The sequence below is a fragment of the Saccopteryx bilineata genome, chromosome 8, assembly GCF_036850765.1.
Source record: "Saccopteryx bilineata isolate mSacBil1 chromosome 8, mSacBil1_pri_phased_curated, whole genome shotgun sequence".
NCBI lineage: Eukaryota > Metazoa > Chordata > Mammalia > Chiroptera > Emballonuridae > Saccopteryx > Saccopteryx bilineata.
In genome coordinates, this window is record NC_089497.1 from 7,877,999 (window position 1) to 7,895,043 (window position 17,045).

Consider the following 17,045-nt stretch of genomic DNA (forward strand, 5'->3'; position numbering starts at 1 on the left):
GTCTTATTGATAACATAAATAATTGATTCATACATATCTCATATGTTATATGCATTATACACTGTATTCTTATAATGAACAAAGTTAGAGAAAAGAAAAGGTTATTGAGAAAATCACAAGGAAGTAAAAATGCATTTACAGTACTAGACATATTTATTGTAAAAAATTTGCGTGTAAGGGGGACCCATGCAGTTCAAATGTCTGAGGGTCACCTTATTTTGCATATTTATATCAAGAAGCTAGTACCAGTATTTAAATGAACACGTCACAAATACCTGTGTTTGTGTCATAGAAGTCATTTGGATTTCAAGGATAGTGCAAGGTTTTACGTTGGTCCAACAAGAACTTTTAGTTTTTTTGGTACAAATATTTAGCTTATGGAGCATGAAACCACCAAGGAGCACTGCTTGGTTTGCATTTAAAACCGTTTTCCCAGTAAAGTGGACCACGGTTGCTGGCCATCCATATTTTTACATTCTGAAGCCCTCTTATTTCTTCTTTTTCCCTTTTCCCAGTTGTTTTGTATTTATTGTCCAGGGCAGGAGGAAGTTATAAAGTTATAGCATAATCCCGGATTCTATGCACCGTTTTCGCAACATGATGTTTTGTTTTGAGCCCTGCTCTCCTTGCGTGAAGCGAAAGTCTCCGCGACCTTTAAGCGGAATGCTCTGGAGAGGTGGTAGCACAGGAGGGGGTCGAAGCACAGGTTCGACACGGCCAGGAGCAGCGTGGCCTCCTTGGCTCTGAAGAGCGAGATCCTCGTGGGGCAGTCCGAGATGACCTCAGTCTGGCTGAGGGTGTACGGGATCCGCACGACGTGGTAGGGAACGAAGCAGACGATGTAGGCTGCCGTCACTAAAAGGATGTGGAGGAGAGCAGTTTTCACGTTGGAATAGTTTTCATTGTCTCTGTTCCTGTGGAGTTGTCGAATGACAAGGCAGTTGGATATTAAAATGATGGCTGAGAAATTTAAAAATATAGCGATGCAGATGAAGTTTGTTAGCAAGTGCCAGTTCCTTCCGAGCTCTGTTTTGAATTCCACGCATCCCACCTGCGGCTTTTCCTCGACGTCTTGGATGGGAATCACCATGTTCGGCACCATTATGAGGAGGACCATGACCCACACAACGGCCGAGATCATTTTGGCAAATCCAGGTTCTTGTATTCGATAGATCTTGTAGCTGTGTGTCAGCTGCAGGCAGCGGTCCATGCTGACAAAGGCCAGGAAGATGATTGACAGGTACATGTTGATGTAGAGGAGGCAGGCGGTCACCTGGCAGTGGAATATCCTCAGCTTCCAGGGCGCCACGCCCAAGTCCACGACGATTTTCACGGGTAGTGCCAGAGTGAGCAGGAGGTCGGCTGTCAGCAGGTTGACTAAGTATATGCTTACACACCGATGAACCGTGCTCCTCTGAACGAACGCCCAGATGGCGAAACCACTTCCGATGATTCCGATGAGGAAAACGAGGTAAAAGAAATAGCTGAACGGCTCCAGGTCCCTGTACACAGGGCAGGCGATGGAACTGTTTGTCATCTTGTGGGAGAGGAAGGGTGAGGACTCTCCTCCAAAAAAAAAAAAAATAATAATAATTCTTTTTTTTTTTAAAGAATCTGTTAAAAAAGAAGGGAAGGGAGGTTAGTATTGAAAATTAGAAAACAGTTTCTTTAAAATCATTCGCACTCACAGTATCACAGTCACACTCTTTCTAGTTCTTAGGTGTTTGCTGATGGACTTACTAGATCATGTGGACGGGTGGGAACATCTTAGATTACAAGGAAACCTGGGCTTTCCCTGGTCTGATTTTGTGTTTTCAGAAATCCCACGTGGGTTTGCTTCTGGAAGGGATAGTTTGGCATCACATGTTTGCATGCTGCTTGCGCTTGTTACCAATTGGTTGGGAGGTTGGTTTGCAGAGGAGATAAGCAAACTGACATTCTGAGAAACAGCAGGAGGAAACTGGGTGAAGTGGCTGCTTGTGGCTGAGCCTGAAGCACTCTCATTCAGCGAGGCTCCTGGCTCTCTCCTTTCAGAGGTGGGCAGACTGCTCAGAGGGAGGCAGCCCGCCTGCGGGCTGGCCAGCAGTGACCAGACTGGGCGGACATTTCAAAGAAAGCATTTTAATTAAAAGTAGGCCCTTGACTGTCTAACCGACTAGAACATTTTCACAATCAAAAAAGGTTATTTTTCTTTTTAGCAGAATGACTTGAAGGATTAGAACCTGGTCTAGAATTGATGCTTATGACTTCCCTTTCCCGGCCGGGTTCACAAAGGTGCCAACTGGCGCCGCCCGCTGGGGTAGGCTGCAGCCATGCGTGCCCTGTGCGCACCCAAGACATGGCCAGTCTAGACTTGTGTGTTGTCAATGTGAAACGCACACTGGGTTTCAAATATTTAGTACAAAATGTATTATTTTAGGTAGTACAAGTAAAAAAAATAGTACAGTAGTAAAATTGTATTAGTTTATACAAGTAATACAATACTTAGTAAAACATCTCAATATTTTTATACTGAGCATGTGTCAAAATATTTTTGATGTAATAGGTTAAATATGTTATTAAAAAATTAATTTGTTGGTCCTGGCTGATTGACTCAGTGGTAGAGCGTTGGCCTAGTGTGTGGAAGTCCCAGGTTCGATTCCCAGCCAGGACACACAGGAGAAGCGCCCATCTGCTTCTCCACCTCTCCCCCTCTCCTTTCTCTCTGTCTCTCTCTTCCCCTCCCGCAGACAAGGCTCCATTGGAGCAAAGATGACCCGGGCACTGAGGATGGCTCCATGGCCTCTGCCCCAGGCGCTAGAGTGGCTTTGGTTGCCAGGGAGCAACACCCCAGATGGGCATAGCATCGCCCCTTGGTGAGCATGCCCAGTGGATCCCGGTTGGGCGCATGTGGGAGTCTGTTCATCTGCTTCTCACTTCGGAAAAATACAAAAAAAAATTAATCTGTCATCTTTCTTTTTGCTGTTTTAAATGCACCTGCTAGATAATTTTAAGTGCCTGTGTGGTTTGCATTACATCTCTGTTGAGCAATGCTTGTATAGGTGTTTCTGTGTTCTCAGTGTTTTTGAGACATTTCACCAAGAATATATTTTATAAAGCTTCTAGAACAAGGAGGTATGACGTCAGTAACAAAACTCTCGAAGAGAAGCTCAGTTTGTTATATATTGTATTAGTATTGAAACATCTAACGTTAACACGTGTTTGTTTCTTTTTTCTTTTTTCTTTTTTCTTTTTCCTCTTTCACTGTGGTTTTGAGGTAGTCAGTCCCAGAAGTAGAAGACACAGCCTTAGAACTGCGGTGGCCCCACCCTGTCCTGTCCCCTCCTGGTGTGGGCTGGGGGAGGTGTGGACGCGCAGGGTAAACAGAGGGGCTTCATTCATTTCCATCCTTTGACCTGGTGTGGGCTGGGGGAGGTGTGGACGCGCAGGGTAAACAGAGGGGCTTCATTCATTTCTACCCTTTGACCTGGTGTGGGCTGGGGGAGGTGTGGACGCGCAGGGTAAACAGAGGGGCTTCATTCATTTCCATCCTTTGACCTGGTGTGGGCTGGGGGAGGTGTGGACGCGCAGGGTAAACAGAGGGGCTTCATTCATTTCTACCCTTTGACCTGGTGCCCTCGGACTTACACTGTCACAGCCGCAGCGGCTACTTCCGGCGGTGCTTGATGGCTCTCTCCTCAGGCATAGTCAATACCTTTCTTTTGTTTAAACAGATAATTTTTTTTCCCAGGAAAAAAACATGTCATATTTTCCCATGTATAAGACACACCTTAATTTTGGGGCCTGACATTTGGAAAAAAAAAAGTATTACATAAAGTGATTGAACTCCAGTTTCATTCACCATAAAATTTACACAACTCCTCATCACTGTTAAAACTCCCATCCATTAGCTTGTCCTCATCTGTGTCCGATGACGAATCACTGTCTTCAACAATGAGCGCAAAAACAAGTGTGAAAAGGCGGGAAATGCAAGTAAAATATCTACAAGCACTGTATGAGACACACCCAGTTTTTAGACCCCAAATTTTTCAAAAAAAGGTGTGTTTTATACATGGGGAAATACGGGTATATAGTTTTCTAATTGTAGTAAGTAAGTATAGTGGCCAAGAAGGCCAAATAAGTCCATTCACTTAAACATCCCTTTAAAAAAATTTTTAATCAAAGCCAACATCTTCTGAAGCCTTTCTGAATCTTAATTCTTCTAACTATTAAGGGGTCCGTGTGTGCATCTGGGATGAAACGGTCTGCAAGCGTGTTGATGAGCAGGTGTACATACGTCTGTCCAGGTGGGTGTCGTTGGGAGGGCACAGACATCCTTCCCCTCTGCCTGCCCGAGAGAGGGCTTCTGGCTCCGTGAATGGTGTTCTGTACTGAGCTCAGCAACAACAACTCAGCACTGTGTGTCTGGCGCTGTGCTAGTGGACTTAACATCTACTTATTTAACTTCCATCGTTCCTATTCTGTAGGTGTTGTTATTCCTGTTTTACAGACGACAACTTGGAGGCACAACCAGGTTAAATTAAGTAACACCGGAGGCTGTGTGTATGTATATCTGGATATAGAGCTAGGACTCCCCAGACCATCTGACCTCAGAAGCTGTGTTCAAAACCACCCCAAAAGTCTGCCTCCATCACGATCATCGCAGTAATAATAATGATGACGGTGATGGTGATGATGATTCTTATTATAGCAGCCAACCTTTACTAAGTGCTTACTATGTGGCAGGAACTACTTTTGAAGCAATTTCCATTCTTAATATTTTTTTTCTACATACTAATAAAAATTCTGGGCTTCACGCATTTTGATGTTTATTTTGCAATATGTATGTGTATGTGTATGTGTATATGTATGTGTATATGTATGTGTATGTGTGTGTATATGTATGTGTATGTATATATGTATGTGCATGTATATATGTATATGTATATGTGTTTGTGTATATGTATGTGTATATGTATATGTATGTGTATGTGTATATGTATGTGTATGTGTATATGTATGTTTGTGTATATGTATGTGTATATGTATGTGTATGTGTATGTGTATATGTATGTGTATATGTATGTGTATGTGTATATGTATGTGTATGTGTATATGTGTATGTGTATGTGTATGTATATGTATATATTTAAAAACCAAACCCAGCTGGTGTCCTGTCAGTCTGGCCTCCTCTACTCTCCAGCTCCCGTGGCCCAGTCCCCACGTCCCCACACCACCTCCGCTGTCTTGGTCCCACCTCCCTCCTTGAGATCGGTGGGCCCTCTGCCGTCCTGCGAGCTGTTTCTTTCGGCCTTTGCACTTCTGGTTGGGGTAGAATTCGGGGATCGCAGGCCTGTGAGGTTGGAGGGAACCTTGACTGACGTCATCTAGGTCAGTCCTCAGGTCAGCAGAGGAAACTGGTCTGGTCCTGGGCCCCTCCGGGTCTCACAGCTCGTCAGCGCAAGCTGGGACCCGACCTTGTGGACCACTGCCTGGGCTGTCTGCCCGTCCCCTCCCTGGGTCCGAGTCCCGCCTGTCCTCAGTGCCTGCAGAAGGCGCTTGCCCTTGGAAGTCTAACCAGGCTTCCCCGACGTCCTCACGGCGCTGATTTTTCAAAGGTACCATTTTTCTGCACCGCGGTGTCCAGAGCTCCTTTCCTCCCTGGGTCACACGCTGTGCTGGTGCCAGCTGAGCCTCTCCGCCCTCCTCTGCCCACTGTCCCTTGACACAAGGTGCTAGGATTTGGGATTCTGCTCTTGTATTTATTTCAAATGTCACATAATAATAACAACAACATGATATTCTGCAATTTTTAGTGCCCAATGCTCAGCTGCTCATAGAATTATATAATAAATCCTCCTTTTATGAAAGAATGTGTGGTAAACAGAAGGATTCGAGAATGATTTGTATTGATCAATTAATATTCTCTGTAACTGACCTTGTGGATCACCCCGGGTAGTTATTTAAAAGTAAAGACAGTAAGTGTATTTATTCGATAATGCTTTAGAAGTGTGTATATAGTATCTTGCAATAGGTTTTCACGAACCTCAGTCAAATTGCAACAAAAACCAAACCTTCATTTTTGGTTATGTCATTTCCAGGTTAAATGATACTATAATAACATCTGTGCTCTCTGTCATGCATTGGAAAACTAAATACTTGATAAATGTTTTGTCGACCATTTACTGGCCTGTGGAAATTTGAGGTATCAAGAGCCACTCCAGCAAAATCAAGATTCCAAGTGTCTCCTTTGCTTGGAGTGAGTGCCCATTGTTTAGAAAATAAACAAACACTCTCTCTCTCTCTCTCTCTCTCTATATATATATATATATATATAATTATATATAAATTATATATATAAATATATATATATAATTTTTTTATGGAAGTCACCATGGAATTTTTTTGAAATTATCTATCATAATGGTGTAGAAGAAAGTCATTTTAAGAGTCATTTTGCCCTGTTGTAAAGACCAACATTGCCTTTATTTATCCAGCTACAAAATTGAGTTACTGAATAATTATCTTAGCCTGTAAGTAAGTGTTCAGTCTTGTACGGAGTACGCAGTCGTTAGAACAGACGGGGTCTTCAGATAGAAGACTTACAGTCTAGTTTACAGGGTGAATCCAGATAGAAGACTGTTACAGTCTAGTTTACAGGGTAGTTTACAGGGAGAATCCAGATAGAAGACTGTTACAGTCTAGTATACAGGGAGAATCCAGATAGAAGACTGTTACAGTATAGTTTACAGGGAGAATCCAGATAGAAGACTGTTACAGTATAGTTTACAGGGAGAATCCAGATAGAAGACTGTTACAGTCTAGTATACAGGGAGAATCCAGATAGAAGACTGTTACAGTCTAGTTTACAGGGAGAATCCAGATAGAAGACTGTTACAGTCTAGTTTACAGGGAGAATCCAGATAGAAGACTGTTACAGTATAGTTTACAGGGAGAATCCAGATAGAAGACTGTTACAGTCTAGTTTACAGGGAGAATCCACTCAGCTTAATAACCGGCGCCCTTTTCTCCAGCAACTTTCCCACGTGTTGTCGTTTCCAGTGACATGGGTTAAACACTGGACACGGTGGATTCCCCTCCAGGGAAAGACACCGGGATATAGTATTAAAAGGACCTACCTGGGGTCTGTTCTCGAGCCTCGGCTCCCTCCTGGCCTCGGAGCAGCTCCGGCAGCTGTGCGGTGCAGCAGGGCACCCGCCTGCGGGGCTGCTGCTCTACTAAAAATTTCCTTTCCTTTTGTGTGGTTTTTAAAATGTTGCATATTGACGTAGATGAAACTGTGGTTTGCAAATAGTTTAACTGTATGCAAGTCTTCTAAAGAAGTTCTTTCCAAATCTGTCTGTACTTGAAGCAATTCAGACTCATCTCGTCTAATTCTAGAGGGAAGCTATTTGTCCACTGTAGTACTTAGCTATTTTTTTTAAATACTCAAGCTGTGTTTCCATTGTAATGATTTTAAAGAATATCAATGTTTTGTTTTGTTTTTGCCTCGAAAGGGGTTATGAGTTAAAGATACTAGGTATTCCAGTAACATTTCTTTATTTCTACAAACTGATACTCATCAGGCTTTCAGAGTTAAATCTTAAAAAATCTGTTGCAGTTTGGATCCTGCTGGAGACATCTGTTAATAAACAAACAAGCAAAAAAAGATGTGATTTAACATAGCCTGATAAAGCACTGTATATTTTATTTCTCTTTATTCTTTTTTGTTCATTGTAGAAAAATCTGGAAATAGAATAGGTAAATCATTATGCAGAAAGAGAACTATTGTTAACATTTTTAGCAAGTGCATCTAAAATTTTTTCTGTGTGATACACACCCACTTAAAAAATGTTACTGTATTGCACGTACTGTTTCATGGTTTGTACTTTTCTCATTCAGGAATGTACTGGATCTGTTTTTCTCAGAGTAGACCTGCAAGGACTCTTGTCAGTTTGGGCCCAGACCGCTTAATGAATTGAGACAGGTATTGAGTCATTATTAGATTGTCTGTCACGATGCATGTATTTGTTTGGGTCGTCGTTCGTCCTGCCCATGGGCGAGCACACATTCACGGAGTGTCTGAAGGGAGCCCCGCATGGCCAGGGACCTGACAAAATGCCGCGCTCTCATCTACGTCACCAGCGAGGTTATGCTTCTTGTGTGAGGGTAGCTTTTATAAAGAAGAAGAGCTTATGTTTGAAGCGTATTTTGGGAGTCCTACGTCTGCCGGCACAAAGGTGACCTGAGTGGTGAGACGGGTGCCTGGTCGCTGGGGTCCCGTCTCTGGGATTGCGTCTTTGGTTTGTTCAGCAGGCGCTTTGGTTTCATGTCTTTTTCTCCTGACAATTCTTAGTCGGTTTTCCAGATAATTAGAAAAAAGTCAGAAGGATCCTCTCCAGAATGTAAAATTGAATCCCTTTGGGTACTCCCTTTTAAAAAGAAAAATCTCTGGAAAGACTGAGTGGGAAATGACAAGCCAGAGGGAAGGAGTTTAGGGAGAGTCTAAGGGAACTCCTGAACCAGCGCAGCGGAGGATGCTGACCGCGGCGAAGTAGCCGTCTGTTTCAGATCTGCTGTTCCCCCAAACTCATGTCATGATTATTTTTATTTTGCAAAAGAAGGTTTTTTTGTTTTTTTTTATTTTTTTAAAAAATACACATACCCACTTATAAATTAAAAGGAGAAACCCCAAATCTTCCTCAGACTTTGAGTTTTGGTGAGAGCCGTGTTAACTTGCATCGTGATAGTGTTAGGGAGCAGCCTGTCTCTTAAGATTGGTGTGCATCGTCGTGGGGCAGGGCTCACTGACACGCAGGTGGGGACGGACGAGCCAGGGACTGCACACCCGGAGCTGACCTGAGGGGCGGGCGGGGCGGGGCCGGCCGGGCGGAGGGGCCGGCCGGGCGGAGTTGGCGCCACCCACTGAGTGGTGGGCGGCTTGAACGTGGTGCGGTGCCCCGGAACACTGACCTGAGAAGGTTTTCGGGAAAGCTTCCCTTCCCTTTCTTTTAGGTTGGCATGTTTATTATGTCTGCTTCCACCTTTACCTTGAGGGTGTGTAGACCGAGTGAAGAAGGACATTCAGCTGTGTTACAGTCCTCCCGTGGCCAGTCGTCGTGTCTGGATCGCAGACTGAGGAGCAGAGACGTCCTATTCTCAGTGTCCGTTTCCTCTGGAGTGGTGAGAAACCACTCTTCATAGTGAAACTGAGCCGTGCTCGTCCTTCTGAGAATGCGTTTCAGGCAACCTGGCGGGTTGTGGAAGTTCATGCACAGTGGGAACATGCATTTTGGGGCTACGGTCCCTGTTTTTGTGTTTTTAACAGGAGTTCCACCTGAATTTCCACAAGTCATTATTTTTCTGTTGCATTAGGACAAATGTTTTTCAGATTGTATCTGGTTAGTGTTCTAGGAAATTACACATCATCACTAACCCGGTATTTCAGAAACCCCAGGGGGAAGAAGTGGGCTGAAGTTATTTTTTCCTTATCTTGGTCATGGTGATACTTAGTAGAAATGATGCATTAGTTACTTAAATGGGTATTTTGTGTGTTTGAAGTAAAAACTGAAGCCAAATGGTCTCATGAATTGAGAAAGAAAACCTTTTTCTTATAGTTAACCTCTGCTGTCCACTCAAATCATGCTTTTGGTTTTATTGGATACAAATGCCAAACAACAGTATTTCAGCAGAAGTATCATTTTTAATGTTCAACATTATTAAAACTTGCCTTTTATTTTATTTATTTTTTATTTTTTATTCTTTTTGTATTTTTCTGAAGCTGGAAACGGGGAGGCAGTCAGACAGACTCCCGCATGCCCACCAGGGGGTGATGCTCTGCCCATTCAGGGAGTCGCGACCAGAGCCACTCCAGCGCCTGGGGCAGAGGCCAAGGAGCCATCCCCAGCGCCCGGGCCATCTTTGCTCCAATGGAGCCTCGGCTGTGGGAGGGGAAGAGAGAGACAGAGAGGAAGGGGGGGGGGGTGGAGAAGCAGATGGGCGCCTCTCCTGTGTGCCCTGGCCGGGAATCAAACCCGGGACTTCTGCACACCAGGCCGACGCTCTACCACTGAGCCAACCGGCCAGGGCCAAAAACTTGCCTTTTAAACATGGGATGGTAGTCCTGTGGAACTCCTGATGAGGGGCCAGTGAGTGTAGGGTGGGAGGCCATTGCCACTGCCAGACACGGCCTGAGAGCTTCCTTTCTTTGGAGAACCCCGCAGCCTGTAGGAGACTCTTCTCTGGCAGCTGACAGTTGACTCCAGTGTCTGATGGACCCTGCACTGGCCGGTGCCTCCCTCGTAGCACGACAATGTTGGGCAGAAACCATGGTTACAAAGGAGGCCAGCAGGGCAGCCCCGGCCCCTCCCCTGCTGTCACTTCAATGTTCGCATCGACTCAAATGTGAGGCAGTCTTCCATGTTGCCCCTGCTGGAATTTGCAGTCCGGGATGCTCTGAACTCACAGCAGTTTGCATTCTGAAACTTGTGACGATCTGAGCTCAGAGGGCTATTCCTCCGTCAATTTGAATGCTGGTGGTCAAAACTGCTCTCTAGCAGCTTGTATGGCTCCGGCCCAGCCTCCTCTCTGGGGCCTCTGGGCTGTGGTTTGCATTTTGAAAATTGTGGGGGTTTTTTGAGCACCTAATCCCCTTTCCCACCTGGATTAGTCCAAAGGTGTTTTTTCCTGACTCTGAGATTAGTAGCTTCAAATTTGTGAGTGATGGACGTGCTCGGACAGTCGTTTTAAAGTGGAGTGTGCACGCAGAGCTTCTGAGATGCTGGTCTCTGCACGTCTGAGCTCTGCGGCAGCTGTCACGTCTGTAATGCCAGGGGGCGGGAACTGGAGCGTGCTGCGCACAGCGTGTCTGCACGCTCTGGGGACGGGGCGCCGGCCCTGAGACGGCCGAGCACTGGAGCGTGCTGCGCGCAGCGTGTCTGCACGCTCTGGGGACGGGGCGCTGGCCCTGAGACGGCCGAGCACTGGAGCGTGCTGCGGGCAGCGTGTCTGCACGCTCTGGGGACGGGGCGCTGGCCCTGAGACGGCCGAGCACTGGAGCGTGCTGCGGGCAGCGTGTCTGCGCGCTCTCGGGACGGGACGCCGGCCCTGAGACGGCCGAGCACTGGAGCGTGCTGCGGGCAGCGTGTCTGCGCGCTCTGGGGATGGGGCGCCGGCCCTGAGACGGCCGAGCACTGGAGCGTGCTGCGGGCAGCGTGTCTGCACGCTCTGGGGACGGGGCGCTGGCCCTGAGACGGCCGAGCACTGGAGCGTGCTGCGGGCAGCGTGTCTGCGCGCTCTGGGGACGGGACGCCGGCCCTGAGACGGCCGAGCACTGGAGCGTGCTGCGGGCAGCGTGTCTGCGCGCTCTGGGGATGGGGCGCCGGCCCTGAGACGGCCGAGCACTGGAGCGTGCTGCGGGCAGCGTGTCTGCACGCTCTGGGGACGGGACGCCGGCCACGAGACGGCCGAGCACTGGAGCGTGCTGCGGGCAGCGTGTCTGCGCGCTCTGGGGACGGGGCGCTGGCCCTGAGACGGCCGAGCACTGGAGCGTGCTGCGGGCAGCGTGTCTGCACGCTCTCGGACGGGACGCCGGCCACGAGACGGCCGAGCACTGGAGCGTGCTGCGGGCAGCGTGTCTGCGCGCTCTGGGGACGGGACGCCGGCCACGAGACGGCCGAGCACTGGAGCGTGCTGCGGGCAGCGTGTCTGCACGCTCTGGGGACGGGACGCCGGCCCTGAGACGGCCGAGCACTGGAGCGTGCTGCGGGCAGCGTGTCTGCGCGCTCTCGGACGGGACGCCGGCCCTGAGACGGCCGAGCACTGGAGCGTGCTGCGGGCAGCGTGTCCGCGCGCTCTCGGACGGGACGCCGGCCGTGAGAGGGCCGAGCACTGGAGCGTGCTGCGCGCAGCGTGTCTGCGCGCTCTCGGACGGGACGCCGGCCGTGAGAGGACCGAGCACTGGAGCGTGCTGCGGGCAGCGTGTCTGCACGCTCTCGGGACGGGACGCCGGCCGTGAGACGGCCGAGCACTGGAGCGTGCTGCGGGCAGCGTGTCTGCGAGCTCTCAGGACAGGACACTGGCTGTGGGACGGCTGAGCAGGCTTCCCCATTCTCCTCGCCCTGCCTTTTGGTTTTCTGCATTTTTATTGATTGTACAGTGTTTTTTGAGTCAACATAGAGTCCATTTTACTTTTCCATTGTGAGGTGTGACTGCTATGGTTATAAAATAATTAATAAAGGGAAATCCTTAAAAAAAACGCACCTTTAAAGTTTATCTTCTTAGTTTTTAGTCACTGAGTTCATTTTTTTTTCTTTTCCACCTGAGTCGTTGTGGTCCACTTTTAATAAAGTTCTGAGTAACCCATTTTCAGAGCTCAGAACACATTTTGTTAACTCCGTTGTTCCTTTCCAGGAGAAAGTCCTTAGGAGAAAGACTCTTTCTGTTGCCTTTGATTTTTGATGAAGAAAAATTCTAACAACAAATATTTAATGACTGCAGGCTGCCTCCTTCGCTCCCATCCTAGTGAATGTTTTTGTGACTTTCAGAAGGCCACCGTATTGGACGGGTGACAGAGACTATGCAGACCCTGCAGTGACACACATTTTCTCCTGGCTATTAGGACCTGTGGCATCCGGACAGTGCCTGAGGCCGGGTGCAGTGGTGCTTCTGAGAGGGGGGGGGGAACGGTGTCCTGCTCGGGCACGACAGATGGCTGGGATGCGGGGAGTGTGTTTGGGGGCTCTCGGGCACTCTGAGTATTTAGAGCAGGGGTCTCCAAACTTTTTACACAGGGGGCCAGTTCACTGTCCCTCAGACCATTGGAGGGCTCCCACATACAGTGCTCCTCTCACTGACCACCAATGAGAGAGTTGCCCCTTCTGGAAGTGCGGCGGGAGCTGGATAAATGACCTTAGGGTGCCAAATTGCGGCCAGCAGGCCGTGGTTTGGGGAAGCCTGATTTAGAGCATCCAAGCAGGACCTGTGTGAGGACAAGGAGGAGACAAAGTCCTGGATCCATCTGGTCAACCCTGGAGGCGTTGCTGAGTAAGCGGGGAGAGCTCGGGAAGGCTACGAGGGAGGAGCTGCGGGTCCTGCAGCTGGGTACCCCTGTGGCGTTGGAGCGGGTGGTGTGGGGGAAGGTGAAAGACAGGACACCCGGAGAGGATGGTGCTGTCACCGAGGTGAGAGGCAGTGAGGGTTTGAAAGGAGGTGGGCAGAGGTGGGCTGTTGGCACCCAGGGCAGAGGGGAGATCGTGTCCTGCGACAGGAGGGAACGGTGGTGTTTCCATCCTGCGAGGGGAGGTCGCGGAGAGAGAAGGGGGTTATTGGCTGGCTGTCTTCAGTGCCATCTCGTTACTTGCTATAGCAGAGACTGCTGTTGACCCCTTCCCAGTCAGTATTACACACTCCTCAGTGCTTTCCCAGTCACACCCGGGGCGTCCTGCACGTCCCTTTGTAAACACTAAAGGAGCTCTTGTTTTAATAGCATTGATGAAAACACTGGGTTTCCTACTGAAAAATAGCTTTTTATTCACCTAGATGCTTTCATCATGTTAAACAAATGAGAAAATACTTTTTTTTAATGATATGAAGTTGAAATTGGCTTTTAGTTTACAGACAAAATGTAATTTTGTCATTTCAGTCAGATGTCAGATACCTGGTATTTCAGAAAGCGGAGGGTTTAAAGTAGAACAAAAGTGATGAACACCTTGGAACAAGCTGCAAATTACACGTAGAACATCTAACTTAGAAAAAGGATTGCCAAGAGCCTCTTTTAAGTAATGTGAGGTATTGTGCGGAGACGGTAGGGCCATCATTCGGTCCGCCTTTGTCAGGGCCTGGAATGACAGGCAGGCAAGCCCGGGGACTGGGCCCTGTGCTTCGGGGGAGGCTGAGCAGAGCCCCGCCCACTGCGGTCTGGGAGGGGCGGGCAGAGAGCGTGGCTCTGGGCTTCTCGGACTACAGCTCCATGAATGGAACAAGAGGGCCCTGACCCTGAGTCCTCATTGCAGGTCCCCAAAACACTGAGGGTCTTTTTTTTTTTTTTTTAAACGAGAGAGAAAGACAAAAAAGGAGAGATGAGAAGCATCAACTCATAGTTGTGGCACCTCAGTTCATTGTTTGTTTCTCATACATGCCTTGACTGGGGGGCTACAGCAGACTGAGTGACCCCTTGATCAAGCCATTGACCTTGGGCTCAAGCCAGTGACCCTGGGCTTCAAGCCTAGCAACCTTAGAGCTCAAACCAGCAACCATAAGATGTCTGTGACCCCGTGCTCAAGCTGGCGACTTTGCGTTCAAGCAAGCGAAGTTGGTGTTTTGAACCAGGGACCTCAGCGTCCTGGGTAGGTAGGTGCTCTGTCCACTGTGTCACACCACCGGTCAGGCTGTAGATAAGGTTTTGGAGGTGGGGTGAGGTGGCTTGGGAAAAGGCCTTAACGTTGATCATGAGTCATAGAATTATGCAGCAAGGTCCTTCAAAATGTAACAAGTCGTCCCATAAACTCTATTAGGGCAAGTGCTTTTCCTGTATTTTGTTGTTGAGACGAGCCTGTTTTTATGACACCTCTTCCATGCTGTCGGTCAGCCTGTACTGGAGGTGGGAGGTGGGAATGGGGTAACTTCTGCTATTTCCTCTCAACCTTGAAACCTTGTTTCATGGAATAATTTGTTTCTTTTCTGTAGCCAGTTCATAAATAAGGTTTAAAAATATATTTACTACTGGTCAAATAATAGAACACTTAATCATTTTGTACAAACAGTACTATGAAATGGTTAAAGCATTTTAAAAAGGTGCATATGAGAAAGGAAAGCTACATTTTGTTAAAGTGGTTTTCTTGAGGTCTGTCTTGTCATGTGATGGAAGTGTGCGTGCCATTGATCACCTACAGGGAGCAAGTGACCAAAAGGAAGCAGTGGCTTTGACTGTCAAAGACCAATTGGTATCGGTTCTCTCCCACCACAAGCACGCAAACCTTCACAGCGCTGTTAACCCAAAGGACAGCCTGTGTCACTTACGGGGTGGGGGTGTTTGTAACTATGATGATATTATCTCTTGGTGTTACAGATGTTTTCTCCAGAGTCGGTTAAGGATGTAGGTAAGTTAAGGACTGGAACTGCTGGCACACTCGTGACTACATGCGAGAGAAGCACAGCTTAGTGAAAATGTGTTTCCTCGAGTTCCTGGATTCCTTTTTTAGCTGAAGCCAACGTATCACAACATTCTCATTTGTAGGTAGCAAAGAAATATACTTAAAATAGTGCTTATGCAATGGAAGAGAAGTATTGGCTGACAAACCCCGGAGCCCAGAGTTGTGGGTGTGGCTTTACTTGGGGGTGGGACTTTACTCTAGAGGAGGGCGGGGTTTATACCACTTGCATGGTGTTAGTTTCAACTCTCCCAGAGAGCTGTAGGCTTTCCCTTTGTGGTAGCAAAAATGGAAGCGGCACTTCTAGACTTGACATGTTGACAGTAGGCCCTCTAGAGAATTTCTTCAGAAATTTGGGGCTTACTCTCGGGTCATACTGGGTCATATTTCATCTCAACTTGTGGCCTGTGGGATTGGACATGCTGATTATCAGTTATGGCCTGACCCTGATGTTGGGGGCAGGATGGGCTCTAGGAGAGAATATTGTCAAGAACAGGGAAAGGTGAATTTCCCTAAGGAGTATTTTTACTGTGATTGCTGAGAAAAGAGAGTATGGCAGCTGAGGAGTAACCGACAAATGAGCATTATGGATGGTAACATTTCGTAAGAGACAATTGCAGCGTTCAGGCATCTATGCAGGTGGCCTTCATGTGTAATCTTTTTACATGATTGTGATTTCTTTATTTCTAAAAGTAGAGGAGGGGAGATCATGAGACAGACTCCCATATGTGCCCGGACTGGGATCCACCCAGCAACCCCATCTAGGACCAGTGCTCAAGTACCAAGCTATATTTAGCACCTGGGGCTGATGCCTCTGACCATCCCAGCTATCCTCAGTGCCTGGGCTGATGCTCAACCAATCAAGCCACTGGATGTGAGAGGAGGAGAGGGAGAAAAGAGGGAGAAAAAGGGAAAGAGAAGCAGATGGTTGCTTCTCCTGTGTGCCCTGAGCAGGAATCGAACCTGAAACGTCCATATGCTGGGCCAAAGCTCTACCCACTGAGCCAGCTGGCCAGGGCAATTTCTTTGTATCTTGATTCTTGTCTCAAATGTTTCTTTTGTAAAGATACTTTGGACTATTTTTGTAGAGCTTATTGAATCAAGTAGGCATCCTCATGGATCCTCAGTTTAGTTAAAGAGAACATAAGGATTTCTAGTAGTAAAGGTTTTTTTTCTCTCCTGGTATTTCTCACTCCTGGCTCACTCTTCTCTCTCTTTAAATTTTTTTCAAGTGAGAGGAGGAGAGATAGACTCCCGCATGTGCCCCAACAAGGATCCACCTGGCAACTCATCTGAGGCCGATGCTCTGCCCATCTGGGGTTGTGCTTGCAACTGAGCTATTTTTAGCACCTGAGGCAGAGGCTTCACAGAGCCATCCTCAGAGCTGAGGTGATATACTTAAATCAGTCAAAACATGCCTGCAGGAGGGGAAGACAGACAGACAGAGAAGGAGGATGGGGGGGTGGAGAAGCAGATGGTCACTTCTCCTGTGTGCCTTGACTGGGAATTAAACCTGGGTCACCCACACGCTGGGCTGACGCTCTACCACTGAGCCAACCGGCCAGGGCCAGTCCCTCTCCTCTTTAACAGACCCTCTTTTCCAGTTTCTTACCACCAGGTGTCCATTGCCTTCCTCGCCACACAAGCACCTGTGTCTGTATAAGCCCCAGGGGACAGCCTGAGAAGACCTGCAGCTTTATCTACAGAAGGACCTGGGAGGTATTCCCCGTTTCCTACCTGCACTGGTGGTGCCTGGGACCTCCAAGGAGACTGAGTGCAGCCATGGTTGCTAGTGCCCTGCCCCTCCCTTCCTTGTGGTAGCGCTAGTAACCGTGGTAACCCTTGTTATCACCTCTTGCTTCAGAGCATCCTTATCTGCACTGCAGGCTGTTCCCTGAGAAGCCTCCCCTTTCATTT

The 17,045-nt window shown here is 47.8% G+C and overlaps 2 protein-coding genes across 2 annotated transcripts in view; one reads left to right on the top strand and one right to left on the bottom strand.

Moving 5' to 3' along the window:
* Positions 1–17,045, top strand: part of MED12L (mediator complex subunit 12L) — a 356,828-nt gene that overhangs the window by 115,006 nt on the left and 224,777 nt on the right. The gene's annotated exons all lie outside the window — the stretch shown is intronic.
* Positions 41–7,235, bottom strand: GPR171 (G protein-coupled receptor 171). Its single transcript, XM_066241727.1, has 2 exons — positions 7,119–7,235; positions 41–1,614 (listed from the first exon to the last, which is right to left on the bottom strand). Exon 2 carries the CDS (start codon positions 1,535–1,537, stop codon positions 578–580), a length of 960 nt encoding a protein of 319 aa, XP_066097824.1. The 5' UTR covers positions 1,538–1,614; positions 7,119–7,235; the 3' UTR covers positions 41–577.

Bases quoted from the DNA above. Each gene is read 5' to 3' on its own strand.
- GPR171 (XM_066241727.1), bottom strand. From the start codon at position 1,537: ATGACAAACAGTTCCATCGCCTGCCCTGTGTACAGGGACCTGGAGCCG.